The 16441-nt window shown below is 35.6% G+C and overlaps 2 protein-coding genes across 3 annotated transcripts in view; both read left to right on the top strand.

Moving 5' to 3' along the window:
* Positions 1-474: 474 nt before the first annotated feature.
* Positions 475-16441, top strand: part of LOC130465691 (uncharacterized) — a 17158-nt gene continuing 1191 nt past the window's right edge. The window contains exons 1-11 of one of the 2 annotated variants that reach the window (XM_056834559.1): positions 475-797; positions 1067-1183; positions 4069-4114; positions 11468-11795; positions 11899-12117; positions 12270-12512; positions 12631-13074; positions 13264-13527; positions 13610-13720; positions 15700-15989; positions 16097-16441. The exon at positions 16097-16441 is cut by the window's right edge and continues 1191 nt beyond it. In XM_056834559.1, coding sequence (XP_056690537.1) covers positions 11478-11795; positions 11899-12117; positions 12270-12512; positions 12631-13074; positions 13264-13527; positions 13610-13720; positions 15700-15989; positions 16097-16286 — 2079 coding nt within the window. In that variant the 5' untranslated portion in view covers positions 475-797; positions 1067-1183; positions 4069-4114; positions 11468-11477 and the 3' untranslated portion in view covers positions 16287-16441. The remainder of the gene's footprint in view (positions 798-1066; positions 1184-4068; positions 4115-11467; positions 11796-11898; positions 12118-12269; positions 12513-12630; positions 13075-13263; positions 13528-13609; positions 13721-15699; positions 15990-16096) is intronic. The other variant, XM_056834560.1, reaches the window with a different exon arrangement.
* On the top strand, positions 4989-8264 carry LOC130462590 (uncharacterized). Its single transcript, XM_056831192.1, has one exon. The coding sequence runs from the start codon at positions 4989-4991 to the stop codon at positions 8262-8264; it is 3276 nt and encodes a 1091-aa protein (XP_056687170.1).

The following is a 16441-nucleotide window of genomic DNA, read 5'->3' on the forward strand; positions in this document are numbered from 1 at the left end:
GCGCCTCCCATGGTGAAATTTAAGAACGGAGTTTCCAATCCATTTCCAAGACGGAGTTTGAAGATTAAAGCTTCAAGATGAAGTCGGGGCCATACACTAGTACAAAAAATGCATGTTGCTTCACCTTAAATGCATTGAACCTAAACATGCTCGAAGCATTAAGTTACATTTGCTTCGGTACTATTTTTGGGATTGAAGCATTTGATAGATTTTGAGATTCTGTCAAGTATATTGCATCGGACTTAATAGAGTTCGAAGCATTTAAGAATGAAATAAATCCGCCAAAATATTTAATATTTCCGCCAAAAAGAAAACGCTTCGGGCCTATTTATAAACGGTGCAATAAAATTCTTGGATGCATTGTTGCTGCGCAGGCCCAATTGAATCGGCCACGCGAAAGTTCAATTCATTTGATGGCCCATTCCAAGCTGTAATTACTAATTACTATACCAGTATACCTTAACCCACGACTGACCTCTACCCCTCCTTCCCCAAAAATACAGAACCACGAGCAACCTCCATTACTAACTCCCACTTCTCTCCACTTCTCCGGTCTCCACGGCGCACTTCTCCGGTCTCTACGGCGCACTTCTCCGGTCACAGGGCGACGTGATTCACTATGGAACATCATACATATGCGCAAGAAAATTCAATCATAAAAAGTAAATTAGAAAAAACAACCAAAATATACCACCCACCATTGTTGCTGCTAGTAAGCTGTTACTTTCATCGATCGGTTCTGCACTCGAGTTCATTGGAATTGGAAGATTCATTCGAAGATTCATCGGAATTGAAAGGTTAGTTGCACTACCGGTTTAATTTCCTATTATTTATGATGTAATTAGTCGGAGTTGAGGGGGGGTTTTCGCGTTTCTTGCCCACCAAATGTCTGTTTCAATGGCGTTGGTGGTGTTGTGAGGTATTCATTGCAAATGACTACTGCTTTTCTTTACCATAACTGATTATACTTGTATAAAATAATTAGAATTTTAATTTGGTTTAATTGTTTTAGATTGATTGCTTAAAGAGGATGGAAACTAATAATTTGTTGAAACTCATATCGCAGATAAAGAAGGGCGCTCCTGCTATCCTTTGAAGTTGGTTCAGAAGTTGAAGTTTTAGCTGAGAAGTTCCTGTCCTGGACAAAGTGAACAAGTCAGACATAGCGAAGGAGATTCTAGAGGTTAGCACGCATAACAGTTTCCCCCTTTTGTCCATTGAAATTGGAACATTATTCTGTTCTCAAAGGACTTGGTGATTTGATGTACCTTGAATGCTCTAAGTAACTTCATGTCTCTCAATTCCTAACTAGAAATTATTGCGATTTAATTTGGAATTATTTGTTATACTCCGTTTTGAGTGTTTGGTTGTTGGTGGTTTCTGGTTGCTGGATTCTTTCTGATGGTGTGTTGGTTCTGTTTGGTTGTCGCTGGTATGGTCTGTTGGAGTAGTAGGGTAGTTGATAAATGTAGTTTAATATCCTTCTTGTAGTTCATGGTGAAGAGTATGAATGATTGCTTGTATTAAATCAAGCTTAGCCTTAGAAAGTTAGAATAGATGTGTGAAAGCAACAACATATATTTGTTAGTTGGATTATCAAAGGAGCATGTTGTTATAGGTTAAAGAGAATTGTGGCACTCAACTATAGTTATATTTTTTGTCAAAAAAAAAACTTTAGCTATATTTTGTATTATTTAGACTTTATTGTAGAGTTTGGAGTGTCAATATAATTATCAGTTAGTTAATGGTTGGTCGCTAGGCCGGAGTATCCAAAATAAGATAGGTCAGAGTATCCAAAATAAGTCAAGTTTAGTGAAAATAAGTCGTGTAAAAAGTACGAAACAAATGTGTTATGATATTATCCAGTCTGTTTGTATTCCTGAATATAAAAATGGTAAATTGTCAAACTACTTAAACTCTTGGCAATTAGCTAAGTCTAAGGTGAAAGTATAATCTTGAATGAGAATTGGCAATTGTTAAGAGTGGGTATTTCACATGTTTCTGCAAAAGAAGATGCATGTGAATCCAAGAAAAGGCGGTTTGCATATATTGGGGTGTTGGAGTTTGTGATTGTGGCAAAACACATATGCGAAGATGAATTTTCAGCAATAAAAACATGAATCCTTTAATTTTCTGCAAAAGATATTATAGAAGTGTCTGAATTTTCAGCAATAGAAACATGAATCCTTTAATTTTCTGAAAAATCCAATATTTCTCCTCCTAAAACTTTCTCCTTCAGCACTGAAAATCCAAAAATTTCTCCTTTAATTTTCCATTACAGAGTCCTTTTCCATCCCTTACCCCAAAACTATCTTTCTCCTTTAAAACTCTGCGCTTCGATCAGAACTGTGCACTGATTTGCACAGCTCATATCAGTTCTGTGCAGATCAGTGCACAGTTCTGATCAGAACTGATCAATTCTGTGCACTGATCTGCACAGCTCAGATCAGAACATTGCAAATCAGTGCACAGAACTGATCAGTTCTGATCAGAACTGTGCACTGATCTGCACAGCTCAGATCATTTCTGTGCAGATCAGTGCACAGTTTTGATCAGAACTGATCAGTTCCGTGCACTGATCTGCACAGTTCTGATCAACAATAGATTAATATTCAACTCTTGCATTCATGGTACGTAGTTACAGACTTACAGAAACTACTAATTTCATTCTCTTATTGAAGGAACATAAATGATACAGTACATATCAAACAAAGGGGTGTAGATGTCAGTATAAACAATTTTTGGGTTTGGAAGCTTTTGAGTGAAAAGAATCAAGTTCATCAGATAGCTTAGAATTAAACAGTTGAGCATCTTGGTTGTAATTCTCAGCACATTCTCTAAGAATTCCCCCTCTAAGGCTAAAATGGCGTTTTCGACCCAACTTTGTACTAAAGAACCTAAGGAATGTTTTCAAACTTATTACACTTTTAATATGCATAATTATAACTTTCTAAGACTCGTAATAATCTATTATTCCACATTTAAGGCTAATTGGGTCGTTCTAGTACATATTTAGGCTAAAATGGCGTTTTCGACCCAACTTTGAAATAAAGAACCTAAGGAATGTTTTCAAACTTATTACACGTTTAATATGCATAGTTATAACTTTCTAAGGCTCTTTCCAATCTATTATTCCACATTTAAGGCTAATAGGGTCGTTCTAGGTCATATTTAGGCAAAATTGACATTTTCGAACCCAACTTTTAACTAAACAACCTAAGGAATGTTTTCAAACTTATTATACGTTTAATATGCATATTTATAACTTTATAGGACTCTTTCCAATCTATTATTCCACATTTAAGGCTAATTGAGTCGTTCTAGTACATATTTAGGCAAAAATGACATTTTCGAACCTAACTTTGAACTAAAGAACCTTAGGAATGTTTTCAAACTTATTACACGTTTAACATGCATAGTTATAACTTTCTAAGACTCTTTCCAATCTATTATTCTACATTTAAGGGTAATAGGGTCGTTCTAGGTCATATTTAGGCAAATTTCGAACCCAACTTTGAAATAAAGAACCTAAGAAATGTTTTCAAACTTATTACACGTTTAATATGCATAGTTATAACTTTCTAAGACTCGTACTAATCTATTATTCCCCATTTAAGGCCAATTGGATCATTCTTGGTCATATTTAGGCTAAAATGGCGTTTTCGAACCCAAATTTGAACTAAACAACCTAAGGATTGTTTTCAAACTTATTACATGTCTCATATGCATAGTTATAACTTTCTAAGACTCGTTCTAATCAATTATTCCATATTTAAGGCTAATTGGGTCATTCTATGTCATATTTAGGGTAAAATTCCACATTTTCGAACCAAATTTTGAACTTAACTACAAATTAACTTGGTGAAAAAAAGGTGGTAAAAATAATTTGTCCTTATCTTAACCACTTGCCCAAACCATTTAATTAATGTTTCAACAAAAAATTTACTTCGTCCCGTGTATGGGCACCCTTTAAAGATTTTAATTTCATGTCGTTTTTGTTTATTTTTTCAAATTTTGAATATTAATTAATGGGTTCTTTTTGTTGTTTTTTTCTTCTTCTTGTTTTAGGTGTTGGTGACTAGTAGTAGCAGATAGATATTCTTTGTTGATTAAGGTAACATTTTTATTTTCTTTGATCTCTTTCTTTAATGCCATTTTTTTTTGCATGGGTATATATTTGTATGTAATTTTTTTGGATTATCATCGAGTTTCAGACCTATAGTTTTGATTTCTTGTTGTTAGTGAACTTGAATATATTTCAATGATTGGCTTGTCGAAATTGAAAAATGGTTAATTTCTATATTTAATCACTTTCAACACTATAAATTGGTGTTCCATTGGTCAATTAATACAAATTCTTCATTTTATGTCCATTTTCAATTATTTCAAATTCCCCCCCCCCTGTGTTTTGTTGCAAAGTAAGGCTTATTTAGCTCCTATGTTGAATTTGATTAAGTACGAGTGCACAAGGAGGTTTTTTGGACCACCTACTATAAGATGTCAAAAATTTCAAACTAATACTAGTAGTTGTCTAATTGTCTTTGTCTATATATGTAACTTGTTTGAACAAATTCCCTTTTATTCCTTGTTGCATCAACTATGAAACTATAAATAGTCCTACATGATTAGAATCAGTTTTGAGTTTGTATTTGTGAAGCTAGTTTAGCAAATGCAAGTTTTAGTCAAATTATGAACATAATTGATGGACTAGAGGATTTTTATGGAAGAGATAACTAAGCAATTAATCGGTGAGAAACTGAGAACTTGAAATTTTTGGTAATGGGGTAGTCTTTTCACAAGGGACGAGTAATTACTCAGGAAATAGAATCGTTTCCTTTGTATTAAACTGCAACAAATTTTTTTAGGGCCCAATTAGGGCCCAAATAATTGGGCCCTGTGATGTAGGTCCGGATAGGCCTCTCCGGATAGGCCTCTTAATAGTCGGGCCTGTTTAATATGGTTGTTGTGTTTGCCTCTAGTTGTTAGAAATGGATCGCAATTGGATGTACGGTTCAAGAACTACGAATCAATACATTCTAGGGGTTGAGGAGTTCATCGCATGTGCAGTTGCGTATCAGTTGAAGAATGGTGACGAGTCAATACTTTGCCCTTGTTCTAATTGTGATTGTTCTAGGAGGTTTCGTAATGTTGATCAGATTAGGGAACATTTAGTTCGTCGTGGCTTTAGGTTGAACTATACAAGGTGGATATGGCATGGTGAGAGTGTTAACCATGGGGAGTGCAATATTAACTATGGGCACTCAGGAAGCAACTTCGGAGGTGATAATGATATCCATGATGACGATAATGGTAGCGATGATATGGATAATGATGAGCTGGACTACGTTGAGGATGATGAGATAAATGAGATGATGCAGGATGTAGAAGACTATCTCAATGATCAACCTAGTATGTATGAGACTTTATCGAGTGCCGCGAGTAAGCCATTGTATCCTGGTTGCTCTAAGTACAGCATCTTATCTGCTATGTTGAAGCTGTATAATAAGAAAGCAAAATACAACTGGTGTGATCAGAGTTTCACTTATCTATTGGAAGATTTGAAAGATATGTTTCCGGAAGGGAATGAAATTCCGATATCTAACTATCGAGCAAAAAAGATGCTTTGTCCTATGGGTATTGAGTACCAAAAGATACATGCATGTCCGAATGATTGTATATTGTATCGGAAAGAGTATCAAGATCTCCACAAGTGTCCAAGATGTGGGTTATCGCGCTACAAGCGGAAGAAAGTGGATGGTACACCAGATGAGAAAGGACCTCCGGCAAAGGTGTTGTGGTATCTTCCGATAATACCAAGATTTAAACGTTTGTTTGCGAATAAGAAGGAAGCAAAGAATTTAAGGTGGCACGAAGAAGGGAGAAAGAAAGATGAATATCTTAGACATCCCGCCGATTCTCCACAATGGAAGAATTTTGATGAGAAGTTCGATGATTTCGGTAAGGAAATGAGAAATTTAAGGCTCGGTCTTTGCACGGATGGAATGAACCCTTTTGGCACACTTAGTACTCAACACAGCACTTGGCCGGTTCTTTTATCCATATATAACCTCCCTCCTTGGCTTTGTATGAAGCGAAAATACATCATGTTGTCCCTTTTGATATCAGGGCCAAAACAGCCGGGAAATGATATTGATGTTTACTTAGCACCACTTATTGATGATTTGAAAGTGCTATGGAATGAAGGTGTTCCCGTGTTTGACTCTTACACTGAAACAAACTTTACTTTGCGTGCTATGATATTTTGTACTGTGAATGACTTTCCGGCATACGGAAACTTATCGGGTTATATTAACAAGGGAGCAAAAGCATGTCCGATTTGTGAAGATGATATGGTGGGAGAGTACTTAGAACATTGTAAGAAGAACATATACTGGCATACTCGTAGGTTGTTACCTCTTGATCACCCTTATCGAAAGAAGAAAAAACCGTTCAATGGGAAAACAGAGGTTCGAGTTGCCCGTCCTCCTCTTACTGGAAGCGAGGTGTACGAGCGGGTCAAAGATATCAACACAGTCTATGGAAAGCCTTACAAGGCTGTAAAAGGAGCCCTTTATAAGAAGAAGTCCCCGTTTTGGGATCTCCCGTATTGGAGGCATTTAGAGGTCAGGCACTGTCTCGATTTTATGCACGTTGAAAAAAATGTTTTTGAAAGTATTATTGGGACATTGCTTAATATAACGGGAAAGACAAAGGATGGTGAAAATGTTAGGAAAGACATGCAAAAATTGAAGATCCGTCCAGAGCTGGCGCCTGAAGATAAGGAAAAAGGAAAATATCTTCCTCCAGCATGCTACACTATGTCTAAGAATGAGAAAATAAGTTTTTTTGAGTGTTTGCGTGGCATAAAGGTTCCATCTGGATACTCGTCCAACATAAAAAGACTCGTGTCCAAGAACGAATTGAAAATGGTGGGTATGAAGTCTCATGATTGCCACGTTATGATGCAACAATTTCTTCCAATTGCGATCCGAGGGATATTGCCAAAGCACGTGAGGAATGCCATTACGAGGCTTTGTTTCTTTTTCAATGCTATATGTAGTAAGGAGATTGATCCTTCGACTTTGGATGATCTGCAATCAGAAGTTATCGTCACATTGTGTCAGTTTGAAATGTATTTTCCACCTTCATTCTTTGATATCATGGTACATGTGGTCGTGCATCTCGTTCGAGAAATCAAGATTTGTGGTCCAGTGTGGGCGAGGAACATGTATCCGTTTGAGAGACATTTGGGCACTTTACAAGATAAAGTCCGGAATCGATACTATCCCGAAGGTAGTATTATTGAAGGCACAATTGCTGAAGAGATTATGGGGTTTGTTGCTCAATACCTAGCAGGGCTAGAACCGGTTGGACTTTCGAAGTCTCGCCACGAAGAGAGGCTAGAAGGTCATGGTATAATTGGCCATAAAAGGATCGTGGTGGATCGTAAGATGAAGGCTAAGGCTCATTTGTACGTACTACAACATCTTTCTAAGGTTCAACCCTATATAGATGATCACATGGCTTATTTGAAGGAGAAGAATCCTTTGAAAGATGATCAGTGGTTAGCTAAGGAGCACAATGACACTTTTATAGCATGGTTCCAAGTCAAGGTTATGTCTCAACGCACTAAAACTCCAAAAGTAGTTTGTGAAATGATTAAGTGGCTTGCATATGGTCCTGAGCTTCTAGTTGACTCATATGAAGGTTATGATATCAATGGGTATACATTCTATACGGAGCGCCAAGATGCCAAGTCTGTTAATCAAAATAGTGGTGTAAGTGTGGTTGCATCATCAATAGAGTACGCTAATGCTAAAGATACTAGCCCTCTAGAAGTAACTATGCCATACTACGGGGTGATTGAAGATATTTGGGAGCTTGACTACACCAAATTTAGAATCCCTCTATTTCGATGCAAGTGGGTTGACAATGGGCGTGGTGTGCGAAGAGTTGAGGATGGATATACACAAGTTGATTTTAAGCGTTTGGGTCATCAAAATGAGCCTTTCATCATGGCATCACAAGTTAAGCAAGTATTTTACATTGTTGACCCCAAAGATAAAAAAAAATCTATTGTTGTTCAAGGAAAGAGAAGAATTCTTGGTATTGGTGATGTGGAGGACGAAGAAGAGTATGATCAATTTGATGAGGACCCGCCGTTATCAAATGGCTTACCTAAGTCAAACGGGGAAGATGCATTTGATGCAAATTATATGCGTTCTGATCATTGTGAAGGCTTATGGGTTGAAAAATCCAAATGATTTTGAATTACATGTTTACTATTATGTATGGTCTTTGATTTTTTAGTACTAGTCTTATATGCACGCGATGCGTGCGAGATAATATAAGAACTTTAAATTGTGTAATTGCAACTAATCACCAAAAATAATATGCCACAAATATTGTTCACAAAGTTCATCTAAAGAAAAATTATACATCATCCTTGTATTTTTGGGTAAAACAGCGAACTTTATTACCAAAACGTAGAAAATAATCAAAATCCAACCATAGAAGCAACAAACACCAGTTAAGGGAGCACAACCGCACCCTCAACAAAACAAAATACAAAGCAGCAAATTAGCATCCAACCTGCACAGAGGCAAGCGGCATAACCAAACCAGCCTAACGGAAACTCAAAGCAAAGGCACAACAAACAGGAAGCACGCAGAGCGAGCCTGCACACCAGAAACACGGAGAAGGTGCCTGCAAACCACACTGCAAGAGCAATAGAACCATCCTGCATAAGTAACAGGATCCATAGCAGCAGCCTGTAGAGAAAGTAACAGCTACAATTACAACCAGAAGCAGAGGTGTCCAAACCCCCTGCATACACCAGAACAAACAAACAGCAGCCTAGTCCATAAAAGACCAAAAGAAAAGCTGAATGCAATCTGAAAACAGCAAGGCAGATGCAGAAGCTACCAGCCTGTACTCAATTAATTGTGCCTTTAGAGAAGTGAAATCTAAACTATAATGTCAAAGTAAAGAAATTAAGCATATAAAATGGTGTACAATAATTAAATTTGAGGATGGATATCAAGGTAAGCAACCAACTATAACATCTGCATAAAAAGACACAATTTAATCTTTTGATTTTATTTAAGACTGCACGCATTATATGTTCAAAATTTTAAGTGAATCAGTTCACTTTACTGATTTGACTGGATTTATGGAGGTACTTCATGAATTGACTAAGTTGTTGAATAAGCATCAGAAATTGAGTCCTTTTACTTCATATGTATCAACATCTATGATAGATGTTTTGGCTCTGTATCATTGTATGAGTAGAAAAGGAGATAGTCATCAATTGTACAACCTTTTGGATATATTTTGAATTTTTCATTGTAGGAAGGGAGTGTTTCATCTCTGCAAGCCCGTTTACATTTCCGACTTACTGGAAAGATATATGTACTAAGTTATACTTCAAGCAGATCTTTCCCTCTGTTTATCTTTCCTTCTGTTTATCATTGACTCATTTTAAATTCCACAGCAGCCCATCTAATTGCAACACTTAACTATTTTTCAAAAGTCATACTAAAAACAAATCAATGACTAAGAAATCTAAAATCTCGTTGAGATCATCGACATTAAACAAAATAAAGAAACAAAATCAGACAGATTCGTATAATTTCAAAACAATATACAAACGTGAATAAGTGATCCTACTCGAATTCTACAACAAAAATACTCCAGACACACAACCTTCAACAATTTTCCAAACACTAAATATAATTAACCAAATCATCCAGACAGACTATATTCAAATTCCCAACACAAAATTCATAAACATGATCAAAGAATCATTCAAAAGTTAAAAGAAGCGGGGAAGGGAAAGACTGACATACCAAAAACAGTGATCGTAGGATTCATGTCAAACTATAACATCTTCATAAACAGACACAATTTAATCTATTAGTATTTCAATTAAAATTCTATTAATTTCTCTTAATATGAGAATAATAATACAAAGTTGGACTATGATAACTGCAATATGCTTGCAAACTACTCCATCCAATGTTTAACCAATCAGCCTTAACATGAATATCTTGCATTTAAAGCTTAAAGATACACCATAAATAAATAAAAATATAACCAAGCAAGCAAAACATAGCAGTCTTTAAAATGATAGTAAAGCAAAGAAGAAAAGGACAATATGTAAAACCTGTTTTTGTGCTCAGAACCTTGCAGCAGATTCTCTATTTTTTATCATTCTCCTCGGCCTCCTTTCAACAACTTTGTCAACAACATGAATTCCTTTTCTCCCTCTAAGACCACCTTCAAACTTATATGGAACTGGTGAAACATAAGATCAATCCCCATTGCTCCTTCCACGACCATCAGATGACAAAGCTGCAGGAGATACATCAGGAACACCAAGTGCCCCACCTCCTCCCAACCCAACCATACTCATTCCTGCACCACCTTGTGGAGCTCCATTTTGGACCAAATTGTTGTTCATCCCTGGATAATCAAAAGATCAAGCAGAAAGTAGTCAAGGGCAAGCCAAAGGGCAACGTAATGAAGAGCAAGAAGCCATGGAACATTGACAGGCACTAAGCTTAACTAAACAATGTAAAATCATAACTAAATGTAACACTGCATTAGCTGAAGAAAGTACACAATTGTGCATAGTGTCTGATTATTGATTTAATCAGACTATTTGTTTGTGTTTCTAGCCGTGCAGCGGTGATGGTTATGAATTACATGGACAAAAGTATAATAGCTGAAAGGGATGAAACTAAAGAAATCAACCCTAAAACTGAATAAAAAAAATTGGAATTGGAAATAAAACCCTAAAACTGAAATAAAACCCAGAAAATTAAAAATAAGAGATAATTACTAATTGGAATTAAAACCCTAAAACTGAAATAAAACCACCAATTCCAATTACTAAAAGGAATTGGATATTTCCTATAATTAATAAATCAGGCAAACGTTGAGGGAAATTTCTTCAAATTTAAACTAAAACTGCAAAATTAAATAAAAAATCTACCCAGAAGAAAGTAATTTAAACAAAAAAAATACGAACTTTGATTCACCACAGACGGTATATACACGAACATCAAGAGGTTCATCCTTATATCGCGGCATAATTTTATTTCCTTCCTCCCTGAAAAAACCCAGAAAAATCCCATCAAATTAACAAAGAATTAGAACAATTAAGCGTTTTTCTGAAGCTGGATATTGCTGGCATTCTATCAAGTATAACATCAGCAACAAAATCAGCATAGTTGAATTAAAATTATTGAAAATTAGAAGGATGCGAACAAAGGAAACTAATTACATCAATTAACAACCAATGAACACATATAATCAGCATAGTTCACGAAACTTGCACACAATATTTAAAAACCCTCAAATGAGCAAGTTGAATAGCTAGAATCACGAAACTTTATGCATGGAGGATAACTCCTAAAAAGTCGGGTATTGTTCTAATGATTTATTTTTTCTTTTAATAATGCAGGTCTTTATGCATGGAGGATATAGAAGACTTGTATAATGATGGGATGTCTAGGGACAATGATCCCTTGTGTTATGAGCATCCAACTGAGACGGAGCATGATATTTCTCAAAAAGGCACTAAAAGGTATCGAGGTGAAGTAAAAGGGTTAAAGTCCCCTAATGTGCCAAAATTCCTAGAATGGGATTCATTTAATCGACCAACTGGTCATTGGTTGAAGGACTATAGGCAACAAATTGGGAAGACAGTGCATACTAAGGTCAGTATTTTGACAAACAAATGGGAAGAGGTACCTCAAGGTCTTCAAGACACCCTTTGGGATTACATTAAGGTAAGAATAGATCAACTGTTACATTATATGCATCATCCAATTACATGACTAGTGGAAAGTTTTCTACTAATGATTGTCTAATTATTATTGTTTTACCATGTAGACTATGTATCATATTGACAACAATCCACTGAAGAAAAAGTATGTAATGGCACACTTGAGTGACCGGTTTAGGGATTGGAAAGCTAAGTTGGTAAGTGGACATATCACAAAGACAAGAAAAATCTCGCCTAATGCCAAACCACCTTACCTTGTATATGAAGCCATCACTGAAGAAATATGGCAGCAATTTGTTGCAGCTAAGACCACCGATACATTTAAGGTAAAACACAATTCAATGCATGATATATTATGATTACACTGTTATGCATTCGGTAATTAGATGCACCAACAACCTTGCCCACTAATCTTCATCATGTTCAATCATCTACACTTATATACAATCTGCCATACTAATTTCTTCTTTTCTAATAGGAAATAAGCGAGAAGGCACGGAAGAGTCAGTCGCACAATCTGCATCCTCATTTTATGGGGCAAAAAAGCTATTCACAGAAGGAAACTGAATGGGAGGTTGAAGGAAGATACCCTTCAGTCGGAAGTACAGATTCAACCATGAGAAAACGACATCTAAATTGGATTTTTGGCCGGCAAAAGAAAAACGAAAAAGGAGAATATGTTTTCCCTAAAGATGAAGCACGCCTGGTTGGTGAAAAAATAGTAAGTTGCGGTAGTTTTTCCTTTGTACATACACTTTTGTTCGTCGATTAATATATTTATTTCTTGCTAAAAAATGTGTTTTTGTAATTCTTTAATAAATGCATGTGTTTGTCAATAGGACAAGGAGGTTCAGGAAGTCGAGCAAGGAATTTGGACTCCACATAGGCAAGATGATGTCTTATCCCGTTCCCTTGGAAAGAAAGACCGTCGTGGACGTGTGGTTGCAGTTGGAGGAACAATCGGCCATCAAGCATATTGGGGGAAACCGGTTCGAAATAATGGAGAATATGATCATTTCTCACAAGCCGAACTAAAAAAGATTGAAGGCGATTTTGAGGCTAGAATAGAGCAAGTGCGAAAGGAAACTATAGCTATGATGGAAAAGAAAATGGAGGTCGTAGTTGAGGAAAAATTCATTAACTTGGTGACAAAATTAGGTCTAAAATTGCCGGTTGGGATGGAGATTGGAAAGACCACAACCACTACAACCACTACGCGGAGTCGTAGCAACTCACCTTCTGTGGAGCTAGAGCCTAATTCTGACCCATTTGCGGAGTTGAAGGTATGATCTAAGTTGCACTTCTCCTTTTCTGTTGTCATTGCTGTAAATGATATTTTTCTAATTGGTTAAAGTGACATTAGTCAAGGACAAAGTATATATTATATGTATATTAAATTATTCGTAAATTCACTATAGTATTTTACTGTACTTTAGTACTTTACTAATGCTGGGTGTCGAATAATGTTTTAGAGTCCTTTAGCATGTCGTCTGTGCCAACTTGATGATTCCCAACAATTAGTAGTCGTGGCTAGGGGTGTAGCATATCCGTTCAATGCTGAAGATGTAGTACACCATTCTGCAATGAAGCCTGGTTATTTGAAAGTTAGTGTGAACTCATGTGTTCCTAGCTATGAAACTGCACCTCTACCTGTACCCAACTTAGAGATGAAGGATGTTGGGGGAGCCGTAAAAAGTTTCGTCCAATGGCCTAGAAAATTGATTATAGGGGACAAGGTAATTTGTTTAATATTCTAATTTCATGTAATTTTAATATTAATCTCGAAGCATAAATGATGACAATTTGACCTCTTATTAGGAGTTTGTTCCGCGACGCAAGATGAGTAGCGACCAACCGTTAGCGATTAATGTTGCTGTTAGTAGTGATATCGTTGTGGAGCCTGATTCGTCTATGAAGTTGAAGGTACAGGTATAGAGTATGATTTATTTATTTAAACTCTACCATCATTATCCATTCTGCAAAAAAAAAAAAAAAAAAATGAAAATCATGTATCAGTATAGCAAACAAAAAGATAATTGCCACTGTTTCTAGTTTCTTAGGCAACCCCAAATTATTTTATGGAGCATGAGCAGTTTTTGCATATAATTTCATATGTTTGCTTCCATTAAGAGATGGGTGCTAATCAAATAAATCACACCATCCTGTAAGATTGAAGAATTATCTGGGGTTATGAATGTGAGAATTCTGTGAAGTATTGGCAGAATATATACATGTATCAGGTGTCTAAATTTATTTTTCTACCAACCTGGAAAGAGAAGTTAATGACCTTGGTGGTGTAGTATACTTGTATATGTATATGTTTTGTTGGCTCATTCAAGGTCAACTCTAAATTAGAATTCCAATTTCTTTGTTTACTATATGGCAAAGTAATTGAGAGTTTGTATTGGTGGGATAGTTCAGATAAGGGGTTTGCATCCTATCTTTCCTGAAATAGGTACTGTCACACATATAGTCAAACACCAGATTTTTTTTCCTGAATTTGGGACTTTATCTCAAGCATAAATTCACTTACCTAAGAGATACTGTTGCAGAATTATGGTATAATTATAATTCCAATGCAACTGAACAAGTTTTAGAGTTAGAGGTTAACTAATATTACTATTCCTAAGTCTTAGTGGTTTAGTTAGCCTAGATTAAAGTTACGTAGGCAGTAGTATTATTATATAGGATTCATTAGAGTTCAATACCTAATTGTTTTAGGATTGTCTTGCGTCAACTCTTGTACTATAAATATGAGCATTGCTCAATCAATACAACTCAAGCTTTTATACACATACCGGAAACAATGTCCTGACAATCTTATAGTTTCATGGTTTTATAACACAATTCAAAACCGATTGGCATACCCATGTTAACCCAGAGTAGCTAATACAAGAGCAAACAATAAACTGAATGAAAATATGGAGCTGGCAAGAGACAATCAGATGGATGTTGGCTACTGTTAAGATAAGAGTTAGACTAGTCTTAAACTACAAATGTTAGTATAATCCTAATATTCTACTATTACGTTATTAGTATGGTATTAGAATGTGGCCTTTGCAAAAATTGTTACTGATTATTAATGGTTTATTATATGCGTTTACATTATTGTTACATCAGTCATTCATCATTCGAGTATCTATTTTGCTAATTCCATGATTTAAAATCCTTTTCTTGATGTGTTCCTTTTATAAGGAGCTTTAGTAATAATCAAAAGTGTCGTAAATGGAATTAGCAAAATTACCTTCAAGCAACATCAGTAGTATCTTGCTTGAGACATGATTCATATATCATAAGGAGTATTTGTTATCAACGCTTAAACAGAGTGAAATTGCAAAACCTAATTAACAACCGGGAATCAAGTTACAAATTGAAATTGATCACATAGAAGGTGCAAAGTTACAGATAATAACCAAATTTAAAGAATTTTTGAATTAAAGTGAGTAATTAACACACCTCCTTGTTCCACCGTCAATGATCGCTTCAATTATATACTCGATCAAAGTGGCAACAAAATTGCCCCAAAAACTGATTCACCAATTGAGGTCAAGTTGAATAATTTCCCAACAATTTTGCTGTTAAAGATTACAATTCCAAAGAGAAGTGTAGACCTTGTAGAATTTTTCTAGGTTTTTAGATGACAGGGGAAGAAGAGAGGAGTACAGGGAGGAAGAAAACGTGTCTAGGTTTCTCGTTCATCAACTTTTTAGGTTTTTATTTGTTTTTTTATTTTCTAATAATTAACTATAGTTAAGCTACTTAATGAAAATAGTAAGGATAATAAGAAACTAAATAGTTTAAGTGTACCATTGGCAATATAATTAGAAGTGAGTGTACTATTGGTAAAAGTCAATAGTAGGAGTGTACTAATGGAAATTTCCCTAATTAAATTGTGCGTTTCTTAACAGGACAAGCGGGATAAGGAAAAAATTGTTGATACTCAAAACACTGTTGAGTTCACTATGGAAAGGACGCCGCTTGTTTCACATAGTGTAATGAAGCATTTGAGTGAGTCATGCAAACGACTCGCTAATATTCTTACTGATCTGCCCCCTGGTGTGGAATCCATATCTTTTCAATTAGATGCTGAGGTATTCGGATACAAGGAAAATTTTTCTAGCTATATCTCAAAGGAGGATGTTGTCCAACTTCTCAGTGGGGCTTGGTTAAATATATCAACCATACAAATATTCATCAGGTCAGATATCTTAAACTTCTTTATTAAATTTTAATAGCTTTATGTTATAGTTATAAAAACTGGACTTTAATATCTAATGGTTATTTTTTCTTGTGCAATATGTTTAGGGCCTTACACGAAAAATGCAAGAACTTGAGTGTTGACTCAATCACATTCATGTGTCCGCAATTGATTTCAGCAACTACATTGTTGGCAAGTTCGGAGAACATAGATGAAGCATGTGAATACATGGCAAGGGTAATGAAAGCAGCTTCCGAAAACAATCAAAAGATCCTAGCCCCATATCATCAGAAGTAAGATAATCTTAACACCTACTCTTGATAGATATAGATTTGTTGGAGTATTATTTTTACATCAAAAGAAATATATTTGTTGTTGGAGTAATATTTTTGACATCAAAATAAATACGAAGTATATTCTTTTCAAATAAACTAAGTTGTCAAAAATAGAAA

This window comes from Spinacia oleracea, chromosome 1, assembly GCF_020520425.1.
Source record: "Spinacia oleracea cultivar Varoflay chromosome 1, BTI_SOV_V1, whole genome shotgun sequence".
NCBI lineage: Eukaryota > Viridiplantae > Streptophyta > Magnoliopsida > Caryophyllales > Amaranthaceae > Spinacia > Spinacia oleracea.

Coding starts and splice junctions, on each gene's coding strand:
- LOC130462590 (XM_056831192.1), top strand. CDS start 4,989: ATGGATCGCAATTGGATGTACGGTTCAAGAACTACGAATCAATACATT.